Raw genomic sequence first — 25,985 nt, 5'->3', positions numbered from 1 at the left:
AGCCAATGGGGAGGACTTGCTGGGATGTGACTGTTGGGACATGGAGGATTAAACTTTGACATAGTTGTGGAATTTCTGATTAGAGCTCTGTGAATGTTTGAGTTTTTCTCTGTCTGGAGCAAGTCATTTTGTTTATGATCTTGCTGTATCCAAACATTACAGAACCATGGCCACTGTACTGCATGTATAAGAAATAAACTAAGGGAGTGACTGTAGCTCAAGTAGTTGAGCCATCTGCTCCCACGTACGAGGTCCTGGGTTCAATTCCAGGTACCTCCTGGAAAAAAAAAATAAACCGAATGGAAAATGATCAACAGTTGATAATAGCAAAGTCTCCCTAGATGCTTAAGGATCAAATAGTGATGAAAGTAGCCTTTTTGCTATTTTACCAGCATTGAAATGATGACTGTTAAACGGTACTTTCATATGTCAATTTTGCCAGATTCCCTAGATACAGGGAAGACAGCGAGCAGCTCAGAGGACTTGGAAGATAATAATGTGTGAAGAATAGCATATACCAAATAAAGCTGCCTCAAAGACTGTCCCCCAGAACATAATATCCTTTACTCCAAAGGCTGCCAGCATAAAGACTTACAGCCACATGAGAAATTCCATGTTTTCATGGGCAAAAGAGGAAAAAAGATATTTTTTATTCAGGGATTATTTTGAGAGGCTGAATTATTTTTCTTTTTAAACAGATGGTGAGAAACTTCTGTAAAAACTGGAGCTGTAAGGCAGTTTGATATTGTTTATGAATTCCAAAAAATAGATACTGGATTATGTTTGTTAACTGGTCTGTTCCTCCAGGCATATTAGATTATACTGGATTCAGAGGTTTCACTTTTACTTGATTAAATAATGATTCAGGCTGTGATTGGGCCATGTCATAGGATGTTGCATCCCCGCCCCCTTGGTGGTCAGGGACACACAGAGAAACCACATCACAGAGAAGGGAGTTTTGAGTTTTGAGCTGGAACCCCAGGAAGTAAACACAGGAGAAGAACACAGGAATAGAGACAGCTTTGTAGACACAGCAGGAGCCCTGGGAAGAGAGATGAGCCTAATAGCCTATAGCTATTGAGCTATATGAGAGAGCTATATGAGAGAGAATCTAGACCTAGGCAGAGAGATGAGCCTTATACCAGCTTATGGAAGGAGCTGGGACCATGGAACCTTAAGAAGAAGAAGGAGAAGGAAGGCCAGAGCCTCGCAGACATCACCCACTGTCTTGCTCCAACACCTGGCCAATGACTTTGGGTGAGAGAGTACCTCTTATGGTACCTTGAGTTGGATACTTTAGGGCCTTGTGACTGTAAACTTCTACCCCAAATAAATACCCTTTATAAAAGCCAACAGATTTCTGGTATTTTGCATCATCACCCCTTTGGCTGACTAATATAGGCAGCAAAGATGGGGTGGAGCTGACAGGGAAGAGTATTTCTTTGAAAAAGTCAAATAATGGAGAGGATGTGTGCCACAATTTAGTTGGCAAAAATATCTACATAGTAACTTGGTACAGTCAGAAGATTTGTCAGTACTGGCCCTTTCTCCTAATAAATTCTATTTCTGAGTTCATAGATTTCTGCTTTGTCTTAGGTTCCTGCCTGTTAAAACAAAGTAGTACAATCTAGTTGGCTTAAAATAACAAATTTATTGTCTTTTAGTTTTGGTGACTAGGAAGTCTGAAATCAAGATGTTGGGAGGGCCATGTTTCCTCAGAAACGTATAGAAGAGAATCCTTTCTTGCCACTTTTAGCCTCTGGTGTTTGCCAGCAGACACCATGGTTCTGCTAAGGGAACCAGTTCTTTTGGATTAGGCCCCACCCACTTCACTGTGACCTCTGCCTAATCCAGAATATGAGGTCATTTCTCAGGTTTCTCGGGCAGAACAATGGCATTGGAAAAGAAAGTGTGTGTGTATAAGAGGGTAGACTGTTAATAAAGGGAGGCTTCAGAGACACATTTAAGTGTAATGTACAACTCTAGTTTGGATAGTGATTCAAAGTACAAAAAGGACATCTTTAGGTGCTGAACTATTTATATGGATAAAATGATGTCTGGAATATTTCCCGTTTTTTTTTTTTTTCCTTTTATTTTATGAGGAAATCTCTAGATGGCCATAATTCCCCCTCTCCCCACACGAACACTCATTTATTTCCCTTTTCCATACTGTAATCTGAGTTAGGTAAATTCTTCTTTTTGTTTTCTACTCCCCTGCTCGAAGTATTTGATAATTTTCAAAAATTTTATTGCAAGATGTGGGTTCCAACTGAAGCATTGAAAGGTGTTCCCACACTTCGATATACAGAATGTATTCCATATCTTTGCTGTGTAATACCACCAGTACTCTATTTCATTGTTTCTAAGGTGCATATTTTAACATCCCTGAAATCCAGATGTGATTTGCAATTGATGGTGTCTTACAATTGCTTATTACCGGGTGGTAGCTGTGATGTACTGCTATTGCCTGCATTTGTGCAATCTTGATGTTATTTTTGTGTCATGGCAGTTAACTGTAGCCCCCTCGACTTTTCAGTCAATGCATGATTAAAGAACATTGGGAGGAAGGAATATGAATCCAGCTGTTGTCTGGAAAACGTTCATGGATACATTCTCATAAAGTGCAGAGCATATTAGGCTTAACAAATACAGTATGGGTATCAGTTGACTTGAAAGACAATCTGAGAGACATTAGTGGAATGGAATACAGTTTTGAGAAATACTATCTTCAAAGCTCTTAATGGCATATAGGAGGAGAGAGTATTGTGGAAATATATGTACATTGATGACTGAGTGAAAAGTGATTCAGAAAATTGTTCTATATATTCAAGAGGAATACTTTCGCCAATTTTGCTTTTATTTCCTTGGTATAGATATGAAAAATAAGTAGTAAAGCATTGTATTAGAAACAGTGTTTTTTTTTTCTTTCTCAGTCATATATAAATTACAACCATGGCATCTTAGATTAAGTGAAATAGGGCATCTGCTTTTCAATATTTAGATGTTATCATAGCAAAGAAATTTTAATTTTCTAAAAAATACGCTGTTTCAGTTTTGAAAATCACAGACTGAAAAGTCCTGTAGGAATTGAAAATCGGATGTACCGTTGATCTAAAATGAGTACATTTTCCTTTTAAAACAAATACTTAATGACTAGAAAAAAGTAGAATAGAACATTGAAATATTGATTATCTTTGCTGTTAACTTGACCCCATTTTCAAGAAGACCACTCCTTTTCTATTTGGAAAGAAGGCAGTGCAGAACATTTTTTTCCCCCTCAAAAGGTTGTAATAGTTCCTTTGAAATTCAGGAATTTGTACTGTTTTATTCTCAAAGTTTGTCTTCCCTCTTTCTCACTCCCAGTATATGAATGCATGTAAGTTCCAGGGTGACTCCTAAGATGAAAAGAAATGTGACTTTATGTGTAAAGTCTGGTTTCCTTATGTAAAGGGAAAAGATCCATAGCCAATATACCAGCATATTAGCACCTTTAATTTTACTGACAGAACATGGATATTTATATATATTTTTTGTACTGTCTGAATCTGTAAGATATTTCATAATTATTTTAAAAAAAGATCGTTTTCTACTTGAGAATCAAGAGCCTAAGAAAGAGAACTGTAATTTCCAGGATAAAATAAAAATAACTAGTGTTACTGAATTTGGCAAAATCCTGTATTTATCTTGGAGAAAATGTTTAATCTCTTACAGAGAATATAAAGCAGTTTTTCTTTCTTACTGTTATAGGGCTATGCACCACCACCTAAAAATGGGATTGAACAGAAGCGCCCTGGACGCCCCTTGAATATTACATCTTTAGTTAGGTTATCTTCAGCTGTGCCAAATCAGATTTCTATTTCGTGGGCGTCAGAAATTGGAAAGGTAAAGGCTCTCTCCTCTGGGTAGTATGAAAGTGTGACCTTGCTGTGATTGATGTATTTTGCTCTTCTTCATCTACTAACTCTGGCTTTTCAGTTTTTTATATGCTGTCTCTAAAAAGCAATACTTTTCAATTCAGAGGTGGAGGTATGGAGCTCTTAAGGTTAGAAACTGCAACTGTTACTGAGTATTTCAGCAGCTTAAAGAAAATTATTTATTTTCCTGAAAGGATATAGGTATATTTATAATATTTTTAAAGGTATGATGTAATCACAAGTTTGTGTGTGTGTTTGCACACACAGGCATGCATGCACTTGAGTGTTTAGTATTTTAGGAAACCGGAAGCTTCGGGTGATGTCATTAGGTATTTATGAACAGGAACAAAGGAAAACCTTACCAGTCTTTGGAGGAAATGATTAAATGTACACATGTTGTCATCAGACAACATCTTTTCATAAATGGCTCCATCTTTTTCATAAATGGCTGATAATTTCAGATAACATGGGCATGCTGTATAAAAATATTTACTTAAAAAAGTATTTGCTCCATACCTATAGGTTGGTGAAACTGGTTTTCTGCTGATTCTTAGTCTCAATTCATTGTATCTACTGTGAGATACCGATCACTACAAGAGGGAATTTTCACTGTAGAATTATATATGAAATAATATATAATTTATTATTATATAATATAATTTATATAGTAAATAGTGAAAAAATTGGACTATAAAAATATTGTTATTTCTTTAAATTATTCTCTTGACTTACCGGTATTATCATAAGGTACGTACTTTAAATATTTTCCACTTGTATAAACTGTGAGTGTTTGTTGGTAAAGGAATAGATAAGCATTGAGAAAATCTTGACTTGTCCCAGTTGGTTGTTGTTTGATTTTGGCAAAGTTGCTTAATTTCTTTTTTTTTTCTTTTAAAATTTATTTTTAAAAGATACTTAGATTACATAAAATGTTACATAAAAATATATAAGGGATTCCCATATGCCCCACTACCCCCACCTCCCACTTTCCCCCACATTAACAACTTCTCTCATTAGTGTGGTATATGCATTGCAATTGATGAGCACATTTTGGAGCATTGCCACACAGCGTGGATTGTAGTTACATTGTAGTTTAAATTCTCTCCCACTCCATGTGGTAGGATATGGCAGGATATATAATGTCCTGTATCTGTCTTTGCAATGTCATTCAGGATTCCAAGTCCTGAAAGTGCCCCCCATATTATACCTCTTATTTTCCTCTCCCTGCCTTCAGCAGCTCCAGTGGCTACTATCTCCACATCAATGATATAATTTCTTCTATTGCTAGAATCACGATAAAGTCTATAGTAGAACCCAGCAAGTCCATACTAGTCCATATTTTATTCCCCAGTCCTGAGGATTCTGGGATGGTGATGCCCACTCCACCTCTTATTGACAGGGGGTTTCGATCCCATGTTACTGATGGATGGAACTCTTGCTTGCAGTTGTAGACCTCTCAGTTCCTTGGTGTGGTGGTTGTCCATCCTCACATCCTTGTTGTCTTTGGTGAGTCCATTGAACTTGTTGCAGTTCTGCTGAGGCTCAGGGCCCAGGTGGCACATGGACAGCCCAAAGATTCACGTCTCTTGGGCATGCACCTACCAACTCTAGTGCCAACTTTAGGTTCAATAAAAGGGACAGAAGAGGCATGTGTAGAGAAGTCACATCAGAGTCCATCTCTGTCACACTCGGGAGCACAAACTCCAAAGTAGGGCCCACTGGAAAGGCACCAAACTCTGGAGCTATCTGCCATGACCATAGGACCTAGATGTCTCCGGAGCCCTCAGGAGCCCACTGTTTGGGGTAGTAGTATCTACTTTGGCTGTCTGGAGATCCTGCCGAGATGTGCATAAGTGTTAACCTCTCTGATGACCTCCCAACTCATGTTTTTTCTTGAAGATTTATTTTTCATTTGTTTCTCTCCCCTTCCCGCCCCCCCCCAGCTGTCTGTTCTCTGTGCCCATTTGCTGCATGTTCTTTTGTCCGCTTCTGTTGTTGTCAGCGGCACGGGAATCTGTGTCTCTTTTTGTTGCATGATTTTGTGTCAGCTCTCCGCGTGTGCAGCACCATTCCTGGGCAGGCTGTACTTTCTTTCGCACTGGGTGGCTCTCCTTATGGGGTTCACTCCTTGCGCGTGGGTCTCCCCTACGCGGGGACACCCCTGCGTGGCAGGGCACTCCTTGGGCGCATCAGGACTGCATGTGGGCCAGCTCCACACGGGTCAAGTGGGCCAAGTCTGCTCCCCAACTCATTTTAAAGTCTCTTAGCCATATAAACTCATTTGTCTTTACCATGTCCCCCCTTTTATTCAAGGTCTTTTTCCAGTTCCATAACCAGCCAATGCTTGGTAGTAATCCCTCAGTGCCAGGGAGGCTGCTTAATTTCTTGGGACCTCCTTTTTATCAAGATTAAGTAAAATCTTGAGAGTGGGTGTGGTATACAAATGTGACGTTATATAAGCAAGAATTAATGCTTAATGCTTCATGAGAGGAATTTGGGCAGAAGAATTTGAGATGATAAATTTATAGGTGTTTGAATAGATATAGACTTAATATTGGTCACTTTAGGCATATAAAGGGAATAAAATTCTTTCCTTGTAATTAAAATGATTATTTGATCTAGAATTTGCACAACATACTGGATATTTAGATATTTAAAAGGACAGCTGTTAAAAGATGTTAAAAAAGTCATGTTTAAAATATATGGTTTGGTTTGACAACTATCAAAAAAATATTTTGTTCATTGTAGAGTTAATGGAATGAATACCTGTATATTGAAATGGTAAGATAGCTTGTTTTAGCATTTAGGTAAATGTTAAAATATCTGCTCATCTCAATTAGTAGCTAATGAACATTCCCTTTGCACCAGATCTCAGAGGATTGAACTCTTTACTGTTTTCTGGCCTTGTCTTTTTGATTTTGTTTTTCTTCATGTGTCTCATATACTACAGTATCTACTTCTTCCCCAGTAAAATGCCATTTGGGAAAGGAATTAAGTTGTCAAAGCTTTTATCAGAGGAAACCAATATGGGCTCCATTGGAGCGATTTGCTCAAGGTCACAGTCAGAATTAAAACTTTGGAACTCTGGGTTTGGTGTTTGACCTTAGTTTCTTCAATGGATCCCATTTTTCAAATGAAAGCAATAAGAGTAGATAAAAACAAAATGATTCTAGTAGAAGTGAGCATGGGAGGCTTTATTCTCATTCATACCACAATACCCACTAAAGTACCACTTTTGCTAAGTGGAACTTGAGAAACAGTTTGAAAACCATTTATATGAACTGTTATCTTTCATATGTGTGTTTAAATTGATGATTGAGGAATATCTTTAATATGATTGAACTTTTATCTTCCCTAACTAGCTGAGTTGATGCCGTCTTCTTCTCAGTCTTTGACCTTCTTGTGGAAATTATTTTGAATGTTTATTTTTAGAAATCAGAGTTTCTTAGACAAATATTTAATGTAAAGAGGCTATTATCTCTCATCTTTAATACAGGTTATCTTTTTTTGTAGAATTACTCCATGTCTGTATATCTTGTACGACAGCTCACATCAGCCATGTTATTACAGAGGTTAAAAATGAAAGGTATTAGAAACCCTGATCATTCCAGAGCACTAAGTAAGTAATGCTTATAACACTGAGCATATGCTTTAATGGAAAAAAAAAATTAAGAAGTCTAACAGAATAAGAAAAATTTGGAGATACTACAAACCTAAAATCAATTTTTGGTTAAAAAATGTCTGAGTGTCGCTCTGTAAATAGAAAAACCTTTCCCTTGGAAACCACTCCAAAGAAGATTAGTTTTTAAATCCCATTTGGCCTCATTATTGGCCTTTATATGAAAACTCCTATTATATGTAAATATCAGTATGATGTTAGTTTTAATGCATGCATTGACTTAAGACTAGGAATGCAAGTCTTCAAATCTCCAATACAGTATGTACATTTAAACTAATTCTAAGAAGTTTTTTTGCAGAAAAAATAAAAGTTGATATCCGTTTATAATATTTGCCTTCTGAGATACTTAATTTTGTAATTTTGCTTTCATAATTTATAATAGTAGGTAAAGAATATTTATCTAGTAAATAATTCAGTTCAGTAACTGAACTTCGTTGAACAAGATATTTTTCTGGGAAAGGAAATATTTTCTCCCAACTGCCTGCCATACCACTAAATGAACCAGAAAGAAGAAAGGTTCCATAGGTTGAAAAGGGAGTTAGTGCTATTGAAGTGGTATTCTTGGTCACTTACTCACACCATTTCTCATCTCCTTGTAAAGCACAGAATTGATCTTACTGCCTAGAATTGAAAGGCAAAGAAGCTCTTTCTTACTTTTTCGTGCCCCAGTCCAGTTCCACTGCCTGCAAAAATTAACCAAACTCCCCCTGTAAAGGAATTGATAATTATTAGGTATCTGAAGGAGATAGTGTACACATTTACTAGTTTGGATATAGTAATTGTGTACATTACCTGGTGCATAAAATTGCAGACAAATTATCACTTCCATAGGAGCTTTCAATTGCCAAATTGAGATATGAGAATATTTTTTCTCTTTTCTGTTTACAAATTTAACAGTTGTGGGAAAAACCCTCTTATAGAGACAGTGATGAATACATGTTAGAAAAGCATTGAAGCTCAGGATGCTGCACAATTTCCTTTCTTAATTATTTTGTTCTTAAGTCTTAATCAGCTTTCTGTGTTTGAAACTCTTTCTTACCTGCAGTTTTACTTTTAAAAATAAATATCTTAAGTTCAATTAAAAATGTGATCTAAAGTATATTTTAAGTATGGTTGTGTTTTAATATTGTATCAGTGTTTAACGTTATTTATTTATTTATTTTTTGTAGTTTCTTGACCTATCTGTAGTGTTTTGGAAATTTAAAAATAAGGTATATATTTCTATAATTCCATTTATATAAAAGCATTTGTATTTTTTAAATGTTTATTTTTTTCCTTTTTAAAGTTAAAGAAAAACTTACTGCAGATCCTGATAGTGAAATTGCTACAACTAGCCTTCGTGTATCCTTGATGTGTCCCGTAAGTAAAACAACAAAATATTCTGGGGATTTTTAATTTTTATAAATTAATAATTTTTTAAAAATAAAAATAAGTTTGGGAATGAATGATATATTATTATAGAATTTCGAACTTCTGTCAAGTTTCCATTCAGGAATCTTCTTGAGTAGGCATTATAATTCTTCATAATTCTTTAGACAATGACTAAAAAGGAGGGCACTTTAAAAGATACTATATCAAGGGGAGTGGATGTTGCTCAACCACATATGAGGTCCCAAGTTCAATCCTTGGTAAACTCACCCACCAACAGAAATGCAGCTCGTGGGAACCGGTGTGGCTCCATGGTTGAGTGCTGGCTTCCCGGTCCCGTGTTCATTCCCTGGCTCTGGTACCAAAAAAAAAAAAAAAAAAAAAAAGATATTGTACCAAACAGGAACCATAGCTTTAGGTTCTGAGTAATCTACCACAGTTAATGCTATAGAAATCCACAACTAATAATAAACATATATTAAAAATTCGCTCCTTTTATTAGAAGTAAGTGGTATTGAAACACACCAATGTAATTACTAGGACCTAATAAATACAATTGATGGTTGTGGTTTAATGAGTTTTCAGCCAGTTAGAGGATGCATGGAATGTTTTACTGTATTTGTAATGTGCTTTTAAATTGCAAAGTAATTTTTATTTTATATTTCCTTATGTAGAGACTGTGGGGGAAAATCAGTCAGCAACTCTGAGATAAAACCAACTCACATGAAAAACAGGCAAACTTTACTTAACCCATTAAATTGCGCTCTTGGAGTACCAAAGAAGAGATGGGCAAGGTCATGAATAGTGAATGAAGGCATCTTAAAGATCAGTAGTTTTGTAGGAGAGCTTTTCTAATTGAAAGGAACTTTATGAGAAAAGTGATGGAATTAGGAGTTTATAATGTTGTTTGGGGACATTTAAACCACCGTTATGAAAAATGCGAAATATTTTAAAACAGAGTTAATCGTGTCAGAGAGGGGAATAATTTGTTGGGTTCCTAGTATATGTTCCTTCTTTACTTATCTGAGCAAACCTATTTGGAGGATTTGTCCCTATTTTGCAGATGAAAATACTGAGACTAAAAGAGGTTGGTTTATCCAGATCATAAAACTAGTTAGTAGCAGGACATTGATAAAGTTTTGGTCTTTAGATGTTATTCCAGTTTTCTTTCCAGTATACCACGTTTCCGTATTGGGCTAAAATATAAATATTGTTATTTTAAGTTCACCTCTCTATTGCCCTGGGAAGTAGTATTTCTAGTAGCCTTATTTATTTATGTATGTATTTTTATCTCCCCCCCCCCATGGCTTTTTGTATGCTGTCTGCTCTCTGTGTCCATTCGCTGTGGGCTCTTCTGTGTTCTTGCTTTTCTCCCTTCATTTTGTTGCATCACCTTGCTGAGTTGGCTCTCTGCAGCATCTGCAGGTGAGCCTGCCTGCACAAGGAGACCCTGGGATGCGAACCGAGGGTCTCCCATTTGGTAGACAGGAGCACAACTGATTGAGCCACAGCCACTTCCCTCTAGTAGCTTTTTTTTTTTTTTATCATCATTAATTAAGAAATGAAACAACTGGCGAGTTGTGTAGCTCCGTGGTTGAGTGCCTGAGTCCATGTATCAGGTCCCAGGTTCAATCCCCAGTACCTCCTAAAAAACAGCAAAAAATAGTTAGCTTACCTTTATTGGAAAGGAATGGAATTATATGAAATTGGGAACCTTTGGTTATCAAAAACCCAGAGACAAGGTCTGCAGTCACAGGAGGAGGACATTCATGCCTGAGATAGTGGCATAGGCCTTGGAGGCTCCTGTTTCGATACTGAATCTCTTCTTGCCACAATATCTCTGCAAATCTTTAGGCATGAGGTCTTTCTGTTTTGTTTTTTGTTTTTATATACTTAAAAAAAATTTTTTTTAAATGATACTTAGATTACATAAATGTTACATAAAAAATAGAGGGAGGCTGGGTTGGGGTTGCTGAGGTAGTCATCACACCAAGAAGAGGCCTTTGCCCTCCACCTGGATCGGGGATGTTGAAGAACATAGTGTTGCCTTCCCAGTACTGGAAGGTGGACGTGGATGAGTACTACAAGACCAAGCTCATAGACAAGGAAGACAGAGGTGATGGCTGGACTGGGCCCAGTGAGGGTGAGGTGGACTCCTGCCTGCAGCAAGGAAACATGACAGCTGCTCTAGAAGCAGCTCTGAAAAATCCCCTTATCAACACTGAGAGGCAGTAAAGGATTGGGCAGGCAGCACTGTCTTGAAGGAGCTCATTTCTTTTAAAGCTAATGATATTGAAAAGGCAGTTCAATCTCTGGACAAGAATGGTGTGGATTTCTTAATGAAGTGTATTTATAGAGGCTTTAAGAGCCCCTCTCATAATAGTAGTGCTATGTGATTGCAGTGGCATGAAAAGGCACTCGCAGCTGGAGGAGTAGGGCCTATCATTTGAGTCTTGAATGCAAGGAAGACCGTGTAGTCTGTGGGAACTGGGTATCTGCCATTGGTGCGGGAGTTGCTGGTACAAAGACCAAAACAAACAAATGTTCCCCGCTGCTCTTTGGGTAGCCTCTGTTTCTCTCAGCTTTACCTTCTTGCTTCCTTTTTCATATCTTTAAAGAAGAAAATTATCTATCAGTTTAACTTTAATGAAAATTAGGATAATATAGAGGAAATTGTGTTTCAATGGGAGTGTTTCATGCTCTCAAAAACTATTTCAGTGACATGTATATCAGTCTGTATATAGTATAATTTACATTCAAGTTTTATTCTGTTGGCTGTTTTTTTTCTTTCGTTTCATTTTTGACTAATAACTGAGAAGTGGTCAGAATTTGACGCCAATTTCCTAACTCACTGGTAGTCAGCGATCTTTATAAAAAATAATATGTTGGAGAAACTGGCAGCTATTAGCGTTGGAAAACTGGACCATACTTCTTCTATTTAAGCAAATGTGGTTCTGGAGCATGTGTTGGGTGAATTCCACTGCCAAGTTCCAGCTTTGTTTCTGCTTGCCTCCAGATTATTTATGTTGTGAGTTTTTAAGTATGCTTTCTTCCTCTCAGCATCCACACATCATGGCCTCTCAATTTCTGTGTGGTTACCTAGGGTCCAGGGCAGGGAGTATTACTATAAAAAAAGTATCTATGAACTATCAGAACCTAAGTGTCATGAGAATAAAACTTTTGTCCCAATAATATGGCCCTATTTGGGGGAACGACAATCCAAATCAGAAGCTATTCAGAAACTGATGTAGTTCAAACTCTGGGCAACCTCTGAATGAAATACTATCTTCTTTAAACTATAGGAGCTGCCTTAGACATCATGAGATGTGCAATTAGTATTTTTTTTTTTAAGATTTATTTTTTATTTATTTCTCTCCTCTTCCCCACTCCCCGAGTAGTCTGCTCTTTGTGTCCATTCGCTGTGTATTCTTCTGTGGGAATCTGTGTCTCTTTTTATTGCGTCACCTTGCTGTGTCAGCTCTCCGTGTGTGCGGTGCCATTCCTGGGCAGGCTGCACTGTTTTCGCAACGGGCGGCTCTCCTTACAGGGTGCCTTCCTTGCACAGGGAGCTCCCCTACACGGGGGACACCCCTGTGTGGCACAGCATTCCTTGCATACATCAGCACTGTGCATGGACCAGCTCATCACACAGGTCAGGAGGCCCGGGGTTTGAACCTTGGACCTTGCATGTGGTAGACGGATGCCCTATCCATTGGGCCAAATCCGCTTCCCTGCAATTAGTATTTAGTATACCCTATAAATGTCTTCAGTGTACTTCAGGGTAATTGGGATCTCATAAGATTTGGTTCAGATCCAAACCAATATACATTCCATGTTTTATCTCAGTGTTTTTTAAAAAAGAAAATGCCACACAGCAAGAAGTGTTTACTTTCTTGGACAAACCAAGTCAGTTCTCAAGCAAATGATTGGTGCTTACAAAAAGCTATTCAGTATCTCCAAAATCACCTAAATGTGTATGACCAGAAGGGCACTTGGCCTGTGTTTAGTATTTATATTGAACACCAGTTTCACAAACATTGACTTATGTGAAAACTGCTACAGAAAGTCTATAATCTACTGTTTTTGATACCTGCTTTTGTTTTGTTTTTTATAAAAATGCTATAATTCAGAAAATAAAATTCCAGTGTTAAATTTTAAAAAATAATTGGGGATTCCCATATGCCCCACTCACTACCCCTCCTACATTTTCCCACATTAACAATATTCTTAATTAGGGTGGTACATTTGTTAAAATTGATGAACACATATTGGAACATTGCCACTAAGCATGGGTTATAGTTTACATGGTAGTTTACACTCTCTCCTGCACAATTTTGTAAGTTATGACAAAATATGTAATGACCTGTATCTGTCATTGCAGTATCATTCAGGACAATTCCAAAGTCCTGAAAATGCATTAGTATTACACCTATTTTTCCCTCTCCCTCTCCTCAGAACCTCCAGTGGCCTGCCTCCATATCAATCATAAAAGTTTTCCATTGCTAGAATGACAAGTTTATAGTAGAATAACAGGAACATAATCTTGAGGATTCTGAGATGCTGATGCCCACTGAGGCCTCTAATTGAGAGGGGGCTTAGATCCTATGGGGCAGATGAATGGGACTGTCTTGCTTGCAGTTGCAGACTCTCAGTTCCTTGGAATAGTTGTTGTCCATCATCATCTCCTTGTTAGTTGTCTTGGGTAAGTCCAATGAACTGGAGAGCAGGTGTTGCAACTATTGTTGAGACTCAGGGTCCAGCTTGCACATGGACAGTCCAAAGATTTAAGTCTTTTGGACATAAACCTATCCAACTATGTCACACTGGGGAGCATAAATTCCCAAGTAGGACCCACTGGCAGGACACTAAATTCCTGAGCTGTCTGCCCTGCCTATAATGTTTGGATGTCTCTAGAGCCCTCAGGGGCCCCGCTATTTGAGGCAGTATTTACTTTGGTAATCAATGAGATCCTGCAGAGATGTACATTAGCATACCTCTGGAATGACCTCCAGACTCACTTTGAAGTCTCCTGGACATACACCTATCAACTCTAGCACTAACTGTAAGTTCAGAAAGAAGGGACAGAAGAGCCATGTGTAGGGAAACCACAGCCAAGTCCAACTCTGTCAACTGGGCAGCATAAATTCCCAAGCAGGGCCCACTGGCAGGGTGCCAAACTCCTGAACTGCCTGCCCTGCATATAGTGTCTAGATGTCTCCAGAGCCTTCAGGAGCCCCGCTAGTTGAGGTAATATTTACTTTGGCAGTCAGTGAAATCCTCCTGAGACATGCATAAGTCTAACCTCTGGAATGACTTCCTGACTCACTCTGATGTCTCTTAGCTATATAAACTCATTTGTCTTTACCCTCTTCCCCTTTTGGTCATGGTCTTTTTCCAGTTGCATTGCTAGTTGGTGCTTGGTGGTAATCCCTCAGGGCCAGGGAGGTTCATCCCTGGGAGTCATGTCCCATGCCAGGGGGAAGGTAATGCATTTATATACTGAGTTTGGCTTAGAGAAAGACCACATTTGAGCAACAAGGAGGCTCTCAGGAGGTAACTCTTAGGCAATATATAGTAGTAGGCTAGTTTCAGTTTCAAAAGTACAGGTTCATAAGTACGTTCATCAATACCATGGACCTGTCACTGGTCCATCATCCTTCACTAGTAACTGCCTCTGTTCTTGGGGGATTCTTGCTGTCCCATTACAGAATGTGGCAGAGCTCCCCAGGATGGGAATTCGATATCCTTTCAGTTATTTTGTGGTTCTCCACCCACTGTGACAATGCCCCATGAACACTTGAACACATTCATATGCCTTATACGAATGTTCCAAGTGAACTTCCTCCCATGCATCCCCCATCACTGATGCCCCACACCAGAGATGCTCCCCTGCCACAGTTGTGATCCTTCTGTGATCCAAAATAAAACCAACAAAATAAAATTAATAAGATGAAATGATAGTTTTAAAAATAACAAAATACAAAAAAATTTTAATTTGCAATAATAAAAAATATAAAATTAAGATAACTTTTTTTTTGACATTGTCTTTCATCACTGTAAGATCTGTTGTCTTCTATGTACAGTGATGTTTTCTTCCATTTATTCCCCCAGTGTCTTTTTCATTTTGTCTTCAAAGAAGCTTTTGGTTACAGAAAAGTCACATACAGAATATAGGGGATTCACATATACCCAGCATCCCCTATTGATAACATTTTCCCATCCCCTATTGATAACATTTTACATGTGGATGGTACATTTGTACAATTGATGTACAAATATTGAAGCATTGCTACTAACCATGGTCACTGATTTACATTTTGGACCATACAGTCTTAAAACTTTTGATGAAATTTATGATGACCTGTATCCATCATTGCAAGATCATGTAGAACAATTCCATCGCCCCCAAAATGCCCCATGTTCCATCTGTTCAGTCCCTACCCCTCCCCTCAGGACCCATGGCAACAATCAAGCTTAACTCCCTGAAGAACAAGATTCATAGTTTTTGAAACAACACTGAGGGCTTGACATACTGGCCTGTCCTCCCCTATTAGGCACTACCTATGCTCTTGAGAGACTCCCACCCCTTTCTTTGAGAATATATAGCAAGACTCCCCAGGACGGGAGTCCAGCACTTTCCCACTCGTTTTGTGTGTCTCCACCCACTGATACAACACACTATATATAACAAGATGAACACATGCTCCCTAGGTGCGCCCTGCCCCACATCCAGCAACCTAAATGAGTAACCCTCCCCTGCCATATTTGCCAAAAGAATATTTTCAGCATTATAGTTTTTTAATGTCTTCATACTGCCTTTTCCTCTGTCTCATGTTAAAATTGCTCCCATTGTGGGTTCCTGGTCCTATTCCCGAGGTAGCAGAGGTACTATGTACATAATGGGGTGTCTATATGTCTCTGTTAGACTATCGGATGTAGACTGAAGGTCTGAGCTAGGAAACTTGGGCTCACCCTCCCAGAACTTGCCCTGTAGGCAGAAGCAGCTTGCAAACTGCCAAGGCAGTGTTAAGAAACAAATTAAGTCAAGGAGGCCTGGGGCAAACGATTACCTGCTGTAAGTCATACTGTAGAGCCACCTAAGAGGGGGATAGTTCATGGGGAGTAGTGGTAGCATTCCAATTTCTGTAAACGGGGGAATCCCTGAGGCCACAAGCCAGACTCAGAAAAGATGGAAAGGACCCTCCACTTCACATTCTTGTAATTTAACCTAGTGTATTTAGAAAACATTAATTGTTGGCTATGTCTAGGCACAGTCACTATACAGGAAGGGAACTCATGACACTTTTATGTTTTAGTATATCATACTGTTCTGTCAGCATGTAAGTTCTCCACAATTTACCTGAGGATTTGGTACAGTTGCCCAATGCCATTTTCTGTAAGTCTTGTTTTCTTAGAATCTGTTCAATTTTCCTTTTCAGACTGCCATTCTGCTCAAGGATTCAGACTTTGAGTAATAGTGAAAGTGGTGTACCAAAATGGTTAAGATTCCTTCCATATTAGAAAAGGAAGCAATTTGTTTCACACATTTTAAATTAAAAGTAATAATGAAAGTTTTAATAAAGGTAACTTAAGTTATTCACAGTTTTAATTCTGTGCATGAAAGTGAGAACGGATCTGTTATTGAGACTTACTTTTTGAGCTTTTCCTCAGTATTCATCCTGATTTTTTCAGAACACTCTAAGAATGAGTGGTATTCTTCAGGCTATAGTAGGTTAACATAAAATTAGATAGCTGAACTGTAGTATATGATACACATTAATTGGAATACCAAGCACAGGTTTTTTAACCTGATTTGACCTCGATGACAGAGAATTTAGATGATGAAAGTAGATTTTGCAGAAGAGAAATAAAGTACTAGTACCAGCCAAAGAAAGCAGAAGGTAGTATAGCTTGTTGACTTTGGAAATAACATAGAATCAGGTATGGAGACAGTGGAAATGGAGAAGAAAAAATGAAACACAGTATGGAGGCATTTTCGGGACTTGGAGTTGTCCTGAATGATATTGCAGGGACAGATGCAGGATATTACATATCCTGCCATAACCCACTGAATGGACTGGGGAGAGTGTAAACTACAATGTAAAGTATAATCCATGCAGCGTAGCAGTGTTCCAGAATGTGTTCATCAAATGCGATGAATGTGCCACACTGATGAAAGAGGTTGTTGATGTGGGAGGAGTGGGGGTGGGTAGGGAGTGCGGAATATGGGAACCTCTTGTATCTTTTAATGTAACATTTTGTATGATCTATGTATCTTAAAAAAAAAAAAAGAGGGAAACGGACTTTGGCCCAGTGGTTAGGGCGTCAGTCTACCACATGGGAGGCCCGCGGTTCAAGCCCCGGGCCTCCTTGACCCGTGTGGAGCTGGCCCATGCGCAGTGCTGATGCGCGCAAGGAGTGCCGTGCCACGCCACACAGGGTGTCCCCCGCGTAGGGCAGCCCCACGCGCAAGGAGTGCGCCTGTGAGGAAAGCCGCCCAGCGTGAAAAGAAAGTGCAGCCTGCCCAGGAATGGCGCCGCCCACACTTCCCGTGCTGCTGACGACAACAGAAGCGGACAAAGAAACAAGAAACAAGACGCAGCAAAAAGACACAGAAAACAGACAACCGGGGGAGGGGAGGGGAATTAAATAAATAAAAAAAAAAAAAAATTATTAAAAAAAAAAAAAAAAAAAAGAATCGCAGGATTAAAAATAGGTTAATCCTGGGTTTATTTGACCAAAACCAGGAAAGAAAATGATATCCTAAAATGCTAGAAGAAATGTTATTAGTCATATTTCACAATATGTTTGTAAAAGTATTTATTTACAATGGATGTGAGTCTAGATAGTGGGAGTAGATCCCAAAACCTCTCTCCTTGGAATCTAAGAAAGGGAATTTAAAAGTAGCTATTGAAAGGGTTTTTTTAAAAGTAAGGTTTATTTCTTTCTTTCTCCTTCCATGCCACGTCGTCCCCCCCCCCCCCCGTTGTCTGTTTCTATGCCCATTCACTATGTGTACTTCTGTGTCCTCATGTTCTTGACAGCAGCACCCAGAATCTCTGTCTCATTTTTGTTGAGTCATCCTGCTGTGTCAGCTCTCTGTGTGTGCAGTGCCAAGCGCTGGGTGGCTCTCCTTACTGGGCACAAGGACGTGTGGGGCTCCCCTATGTGGCACAGAACTGCTTGCATGAATCAGTGCTGCACGTGGACCAGCTCGTCACAGGGATTAGGAGGTCCTGGGTTTGAACCTTGGACTTCCCATGTGGTAGGCGGAGGACCTATCCCTTGGACCAATGCTGCTTCCCTGAAAAGGGTTTTGGTTGTATTATTATATTCCTAAACAAAGCACCTGAATTTTACAAGTGAGTTTTCTTTAATCTCTGTGATAACAACCACTGATTCTTGATCTGTTCTCCAGCGGTGAACTGGTTGGCTGGGGAAGTAGAAGAGGAGAGCTAGGTTTGCTTTTATTTCTTGGGATTCTGACTAATATGTGTTTTAAAAGAAAAAGTGTTCTAAGAATAGTTTGGAAACCACTGACTTGGGCCTTTTTTTACTTCTAAACGCTTAATTTAGATTGGCACTAATTCCACAGGGAAGTGAAAATCAAAAAGGATAGTGCCTGTTTAACGTTTTATAAGAAAAAAGTGTTGCATTGGTTAGAAACCATTCATAAAAACACATTTCAAAACAGCATCTATCAGGTGACTAAATTAGCATTTAGCAAATTCACATCTTTATCAATGTGACATAATCAGTATTGAAAAGTCACATTTTGCTAGTGAGTAATAATAAATGCTGTCTTAGGTATTTAGGGAATGCTTATTAACTCTCAGAAACACTAGAATAAGATTAAATTTAGGCACAGCAATTTTTTTTTTTATTTTTTTATTTTTTAAAGATTTGTTTATTTATTTAATTTCCCCCCCTCCCCTGGTTGTCTGTTCTTGGTGTCTATTTGCTGCGTCTTGTTTCTTTGTCCGCTTCTGTTGTCGTCAGCGGCATGGGAAGTGTGGGCGGCGCCATTCTTGGGCAGGCTGCTCTTTCTTTTCGAGCTGGGTGGCTTTCCTCATGGGCGCACTCCTTGCGTGTGGGGCTCCCCCACGTGGGGGACACCCTTGCGTGGCACGGCACTCCCTGCGCGCATCAGCACTGCGCATGGCCAGCTCCACACGGGTCAAGGAGGCCCGGGGTTTGAACTGCGGACCTCCCATATGGTAGACGGACGCCCTAACCACTGGGCCAAAGTCCGTTTCCCTAGGCACAGCAATTTTTATAGTCCATAATGTTACTTCTATATGCTGTGGAAATTCTAAGGAAAGATTGAAAAAAAAAAAAAAAGGCAGCTCTTCACAAAGTATGACCTAGGGATACCTGGGATCCCCATTACTTTTTGAAGAGGCCACTAGTCAAAATTATTTTTATAAAAATGCTTGCGTTCTCATGAATATAGTGATGTTTAGCAGAGACTGCCTCATAGGTGATTTCATTGGTCTAATGGCTAATGTAGTTAGTATTTCTGTGTTTTAAAAATGTCTTTTAATTTTTAATACAATAATTTTGGTAAATGCAATCCACATACCTAAAAGCTTTGAGATTCTGAATTTTTAAGTATGTGAAGAGTGTCTGAAACCAAAGTTCAAAAACCAGTGAACTATAAAAATCATAGAGCATTATTTTAAAGAAAAAAAATATATAAATTGACAAATATTACCTACTTTATTATAATTATTAAAATATAATAGAAACATAAAATATTACCAAGGTTTCCTATTCAGAATTAATATTACTAATTGTATGATAAATAATTTTCTAGATTTAATTGTCTTCATAATCATATGTATGTTATGGAAAAATTGTATTGTTTCATATATACTACTCTGTGACTTGTTATTTTATTTTTGTTTTTTTGAGGTACCAGAACTGGGGATTGAACCCGGGACCTCGTATGTAGGAAGCCAGCACTCAGCCACTAAGCAATATCGGCTCCCCTGAGTTGGTTTTGATTTTAAGGAGGCACCGGAATTGAACCGGGAATCTCCAATGTGGGAAGCAGGCACTCAGCTATTTGCTTGAGCCACATCTGCTCCCTTGCTTTGTTTTTGATGAACAGTTTGACTTATATATATCAGTGGGTGAAAATCTATCTTATTTTCATTGTTGCAGAAAATTTGTTGCATGGGTGTGGTGTAACTTATTTATTCAACCTATTTTAGTGATTATTTAGGTTGTTTGCAAACACTGTAAAAACAAACAAAAATTTCTCACTTTTACTAATAGAAAATTCCTAAATAAAATACGAACAAGTAAAATTCAGTACTATTTTTAAAAATGTGATAACAGAGGGATTCATCTTAGGAATGTAAGGGTAGTTTGGTCTTAGAAAATCTAATCTAATATAATTATTTGTCTTATTCATAATTGTTAGGGTAAAATCCCTGTGGTCATCAGGTGCTGAATAGGCATATATCCATTCCTAATAGAACAAAAACTCTTGGAAAAATAGAAAAAGGTGGATAATTCAGTCCTAAAGCTATCATCATATGTAATGTGATAAAACTAGGAGCATTGTCATGAAAGTGAGAAACATTTGGATTGTGTTCTAACTATACAGCTGTGACTCAATGTGTTGTTTAGCCTCTTGAAGCCTCAGAACATCATCTTGTAGGTGGAGAATTTTGTATATTTCATGCCACCATTTGTGGGAAAATATTTTTTAAATATACACTTGGATATGCATAAAACAACTATGAAAGGCCATAAAAGAGATGGATAACAGTGGTTCCCTCTAAATAGGAAAACTGGAATACCAGACTTGTTTTCTGTATATGTGTATTTTTCCTACCTGTGGATTTATATGATACCTATTTTGAAAAAAGTGAAATGGTCTGACAAAAATCACAGGGCACTCAGTGATTAAAAATATACAGTGATCTTGATGGGAATAAATTCTGGTTTGGGCTTTTTTTTTTTCTTTTTTTGGTCTTCCTCTGTGACTGTGTTCTCTTTGAGGCTTTGTCCTCCTTTCTGAAATGGTTTTCCATGTTGTGTTCACCCTGTTCTGTAGTTGGGAAAAATGAGACTGACAATCCCATGCCGTGCTGTGACTTGTACACATCTGCAGTGTTTCGATGCTGCCCTTTATCTACAAATGAATGAGAAGAAGCCCACCTGGATTTGTCCTGTGTGTGACAAAAAGGCTGCCTATGAAAGTCTAATATTAGATGGGTGAGTATATTCGTTTTAAGTTATTGGCCACATCGTGTAAATTCTCCGATAGCATAAATCCGTGTGTTCATGTGTTTTCTGCTTTATTTTTAATTTTACTCAAGTCTTATTTTTAAGCTGTTGTTAGTGGTCCTTTTACTTTTTGGTATGATTTGTGTTGGGGCACATAGGTATGTAATTTCCTTAATTTTTTCTTTCCAGGATCATATTTCATAGCCCATAAGAAAGGGGAAAAATCTACTTGATGATGTCACTTTTCTTGCCTAGAACTTTTAAAAAAAAATCAATTCTATTGCTACATATTAATAAAGCATACAATTCAAAGTGTACAATCCATGATATTTGGTATAACCACATAGATGTGCATTCATCACATCTATTTCATTCATCACTTCAGTCATTATTAGAACATTTTCATTATTTCAGTAATAATTATTATTATTAAAAAATCAAACCAGAAAATTCTTCACCTCTCAATCTCTCTCTGCCTCCCCTGTTGTACGTAGCTGCTATTTATGGCTATTCTTGCACAATTATATATTTATTAAGCAATTTTCTTGAGATATATTCACATACCATATGGTCTATCTAAAGTGTATAATCAGTGGCTTTTAGTATATTCACAGTGTTGTCCATTCATCACCACAAAAAAATTTTAGAACAATTTCATTACTCAAAAAAGAAAAACTCTACACACCTTAGCAGGCCTTCCCTAGCCCTGCAAAACCACTAATCTAATTTCATCTTTATAAATTGATTTATATTTACGTTTTATATAAATGGAATCATATAGTGTGCAGTAGTTTGTGTCTGGTTTCTTTCACTTAGCATAATGTTTCTTTGGTCTAGTACCAACATCTTGTAGTATTAACATACATATGTTCAGCTTCAAAGAAAAATGGTCTTAAACATGTAATTTTACCCATACTCATATTTCACATGCAGTTTTACTATGCTATACAGTTCCACATTACATTTTTTATCTTTTCTTTTAGTAATATACATGACTTTAGGCTTTCCATTTAAACCACTTTCATACCCACATAATAGTATTGCTTGTTACAAACTTTGTTAGACATTCACTTTTTCTTTTCATTTTCAAAGACTAACACATCTTTTTTACCAATTCTCCTCAAGTTAACCCTCAACTTTCCATTCTCTAACTTCATTCTGTTTTCTGGTGACCCATTTTCAAGTTATTAACTCCTTGAAATTACACAATATATTTAGTACATAGTAGCACATTCATACAGTATTTGTCCTTTCGTGACATAATGTCCTACAGGTTCATCCATGTTGTCAAATGCTTTATGACTCCATTTCTTCTAACACCTGCATAATATTCCATCATGTGAATACACTATAGTTTGTTTATCCATTCATTGGTTAATGGACACCAGGATTGTTTCCACCTTTTGACAATCATGAATAATGCTGCTGTGAACATTGGTGTGCAGATGTTTGTCTGTGTCAGTGTTCTCAGTTCTTCTGGGTATATATCCAGTAGTGGTATTGCCAGATCACATGACAAATCTACATTCACATTCTTTAGGAACTGCCAAACAGTCCTCCGTAGTGGCTGTACCATTCTATGTTCCCATCAACAGTGAACAGGGAAGTGGATTTGGTTCAACTAATACAGCATCTGCCTACCACATGGGAGGTCCAGGTTCAAACCCAGGGCCTCCTCACCCACGTGGTGAGCTGGCCCATGTGTGGTGCTGATGTACGCAAGGAGTGCTGTGCCACGCAGGGGTGTCCCTCGCATAGGGCAGTCCCACGTGCAAGGAGTGCACTGCGAAAGGAGAGCCGCCCCTCACAAAAGAAGTGCAGCCTGCCTAGGAGTGGCACTGCACCAACATGGAGAGCTGACACAGCAAGATGATGCAACAAAAAGAGATAGAGATTCCCCTGCTGCTGATGAGAACACAAGCAGACACAGAAGAATACACAGCAGATGGACACAAAGAGCAGACAACTGGGTGGGGGGGAGGGGAGAGAAATAAATAAAAAATAAGTCTTTTTAAAATAATGTGAATAAGTGTTCCAGTCTCTCCACATCCTCTCCAACTCTTGTAGTTTTCTCTGTCATTTTAATAGTGACCATTCTGATAGGTGTGAAATGATATCTCATTGTAATTTTGATTTGCATTTCCCTAATTGCTAGTGATGTTGAACATTTTTTCATGTGCTTTTTGCCATTTGTATTTCTTCTTTGGACAAATGTCTGTTCAAGTCTTTTGCCATTTTTTAATCGGGCCATTTGTATTTCATTGTTGAGTTGTAGCATCTCTTTATATTCATGGATAAAAACTCATACTGAACAGGTGATTTCCAAATATTTTCTCCCATTGAGTTGGCTGCCTTTTCATCCTTTTGACAGAGTCCTTTGAGTTGCAAAAATGTTTAATTTTGAGGAGATCCCATTTATCTAATCTTTCTTTTGTTGTGCGTGCTTTGGGTGTAAGGTCCAAGAAACTACCACCTACCACAAGGTCTTCAAGAAGTTTCCCTACATTTTCTTCTGGTAGTTTTATGGTCCTGGCTTTTATGTTCAGGTCTTTGATCCATTTTGAGTTCATTCTTGTGTAGGGAGTGAGATAGGAGTCCTCTTTGATTCATTTGGTTATGTATATCCAGGCCTCCCAGCACCATTTGTTGAAGAGACTGTTTTTTCCTGTCAGCATGGATTGGTAGGTTGCCAAAAACCGGTTGGCCGTAGAGGTAATGGTTTATTTCTGGACTCTCAGTTTTTATTCCATTGATTGATGTGTCTATCTTTATGTGAATACCATGCTATTTTGAACACTGTAGCATGTTTCAGGTTAGGCAGTGAAATTCCTCCCACATTGCTCTTTACTTTTACCATACTTTTAGCTATTTGGGTGCATTTTCCCTTCAGATGAATTTCTATTTCTATAAAATAGGCTATTGGAATTTTTATTGGTATTGCATTGAAATTGTAAATCAGTTTGGGTAAGATTAACATCTTCATGATATTTAGTCTTCCAATCCATGAACATGAAATGTCTTTCCATTTGTTTAGGTCTTCATTGATTTCTTTTAGCATTATTCTGTAGTTTTCTTCATATAGGTCCTATACTTTGGTTAAATTGATTCCTAGGTATTTGAGTCTTTGTTGCTATTGTAAATGGAATTTTTCCTGATTTCTTTCTCAGAATATTCAGTACTAGTGTACAGAAACATTACTGACTTTTGTGTGTTGATCTTGTCTCCTGCCACTTTGCTGAACTCATTTATTAGCCTAAGTGGCTTTTTCATAGACATGTCAGAATTTTCTAAATATAGGATCATGCCAATAGTGAGAGATTTACTTCCTCTTTTCCTATTTGGATGCCTTTATTATTATTTTTTCTTGTCTAGTTGCTCTAGCTAGAACTTCTAGTGTAATATTAAATAACAATGGTGACAGTGGGCATCCTTGTCTTGTTCCCAATCTTAGAGGGAAACCTTTAAAACTTTCTCCATTGAGTATGATGTTAGTGGTGGTTTTTTTCATATATACCTTTTATCATATTGAGGCATTTTCCTTCTATTCCTAAATTTCAAAGTGTTTTCATCAAGAAAGGATGCTGGATTTTTTAAATGCCTGTATTGCATTGATTGAGATCATCATGTGTTTTTTTCCCTTCATTTTGTTAGTATGGGGTAGTACATTAATTGATTTTCTTATGTTGAACCACCCTTGGATACCAGGAATAAATCCGAATTGGTTGTGATATATAAGTCTTTTGATATGCTGTTGGATTCTATTTACAAGTATTTATTGAGAATTTTTGCATCTATGTTTATTAGAGATAATTTTCTTTTCTTGTAGCATCTTTATCTGGCTTTGGTATTAGGGTGATGTTGGCTTCATAAAATGTGTTGGGTAATTTTCCCTCCTTTTCAGTTTTTTGAAGGAGTTTAAACAGTATTGGTCATAATTCTTCTCAAAATATTTAGTAAAATTCACCTGAGAGGCCATCTAGTCCTGGACTTTCTCTGGTGAGACATTTTTGATGACTTATTCAGTCTCTTTTAATGTGATTGTTTGTTAAGTTCTTGTATTTCTTGTAGTGTCACTCTGGAGTGTTTGTGCATTTCTAGAAATTCTCCATTTCATTTAGATTATCTAGTTTGTTCCTATACACTTTCCCATAGTATTCCCTTATGATCCTTTTTATTTCTGTGGGGTCAGTTGTAACTTTCCCGCTTTCATTTCTGATTTTATTTATTTGTATCTTCTCTCTTTTTTGTTAGTCTAACTAGGGGTTTGTCAATTTTATTGATCTCAGAGAACCAGCTTTTGATTTTGTTGGTTTTCTCTTTTTTTCCCCCTCAGTTTCATTTATTTCTGCTCTAATCTTCATTATTTCTTTCTTTCTGCTTGCTTTGGGAATGGTTTGATGTTCTTTTTCTAGTTTCTCCAGTTTTTGACTACAGCTTTGCCTTTAGCTCTTTTTTTTTTTTTTAAAGATTTGTTTTATCTTTTTATCTCACCACCATCCCCCAACCCACCATCTGCACTCTCTGTCTGCTATCTGTGTCCATTCACTTCACGTTCTTCTGTGTGTGCTTGTCTTCTCTTTCGGAGGCACCAGAAACTGATCCTGGGGCCTCTGATATGGGAGAGAGGCACCCAAACGCTTGAGCCACCTCAGCTTCCTGATTCTTCATCTTTTCATTGAATCAGCTCGCAGCACGGACCAGCTCTCTATTGTGTGGGCCAGCTTTGCCTCCACTAGGAGGCTCCAGGAACCAAACCTGGGACTCCCCATATGGTAGATGGGAGC

At 38.0% G+C, this 25,985-nt stretch overlaps 1 protein-coding gene across 33 annotated transcripts in view; it reads left to right on the top strand.

Moving 5' to 3' along the window:
- Positions 1–25,985, top strand: part of PIAS2 (protein inhibitor of activated STAT 2) — a 118,426-nt gene that overhangs the window by 56,906 nt on the left and 35,535 nt on the right. For all 33 annotated transcript variants that reach the window (XM_058277634.2, XM_071208549.1, XM_058277625.2 and 30 more), the window contains 4 exons: positions 3,748–3,882; positions 7,428–7,533; positions 8,879–8,952; positions 21,029–21,189. In XM_058277634.2, coding sequence (XP_058133617.1) covers positions 3,748–3,882; positions 7,428–7,533; positions 8,879–8,952; positions 21,029–21,189 — 476 coding nt within the window. The remainder of the gene's footprint in view (positions 1–3,747; positions 3,883–7,427; positions 7,534–8,878; positions 8,953–21,028; positions 21,190–25,985) is intronic.

The sequence above is a fragment of the Dasypus novemcinctus genome, chromosome 16 (genome assembly GCF_030445035.2).
Source record: "Dasypus novemcinctus isolate mDasNov1 chromosome 16, mDasNov1.1.hap2, whole genome shotgun sequence".
In the NCBI taxonomy this organism is placed as follows: domain Eukaryota; kingdom Metazoa; phylum Chordata; class Mammalia; order Cingulata; family Dasypodidae; genus Dasypus; species Dasypus novemcinctus.
Note: the sequence above shows the minus strand (reverse complement) of the source record. Positions and strands in the feature narration are given on the sequence as shown.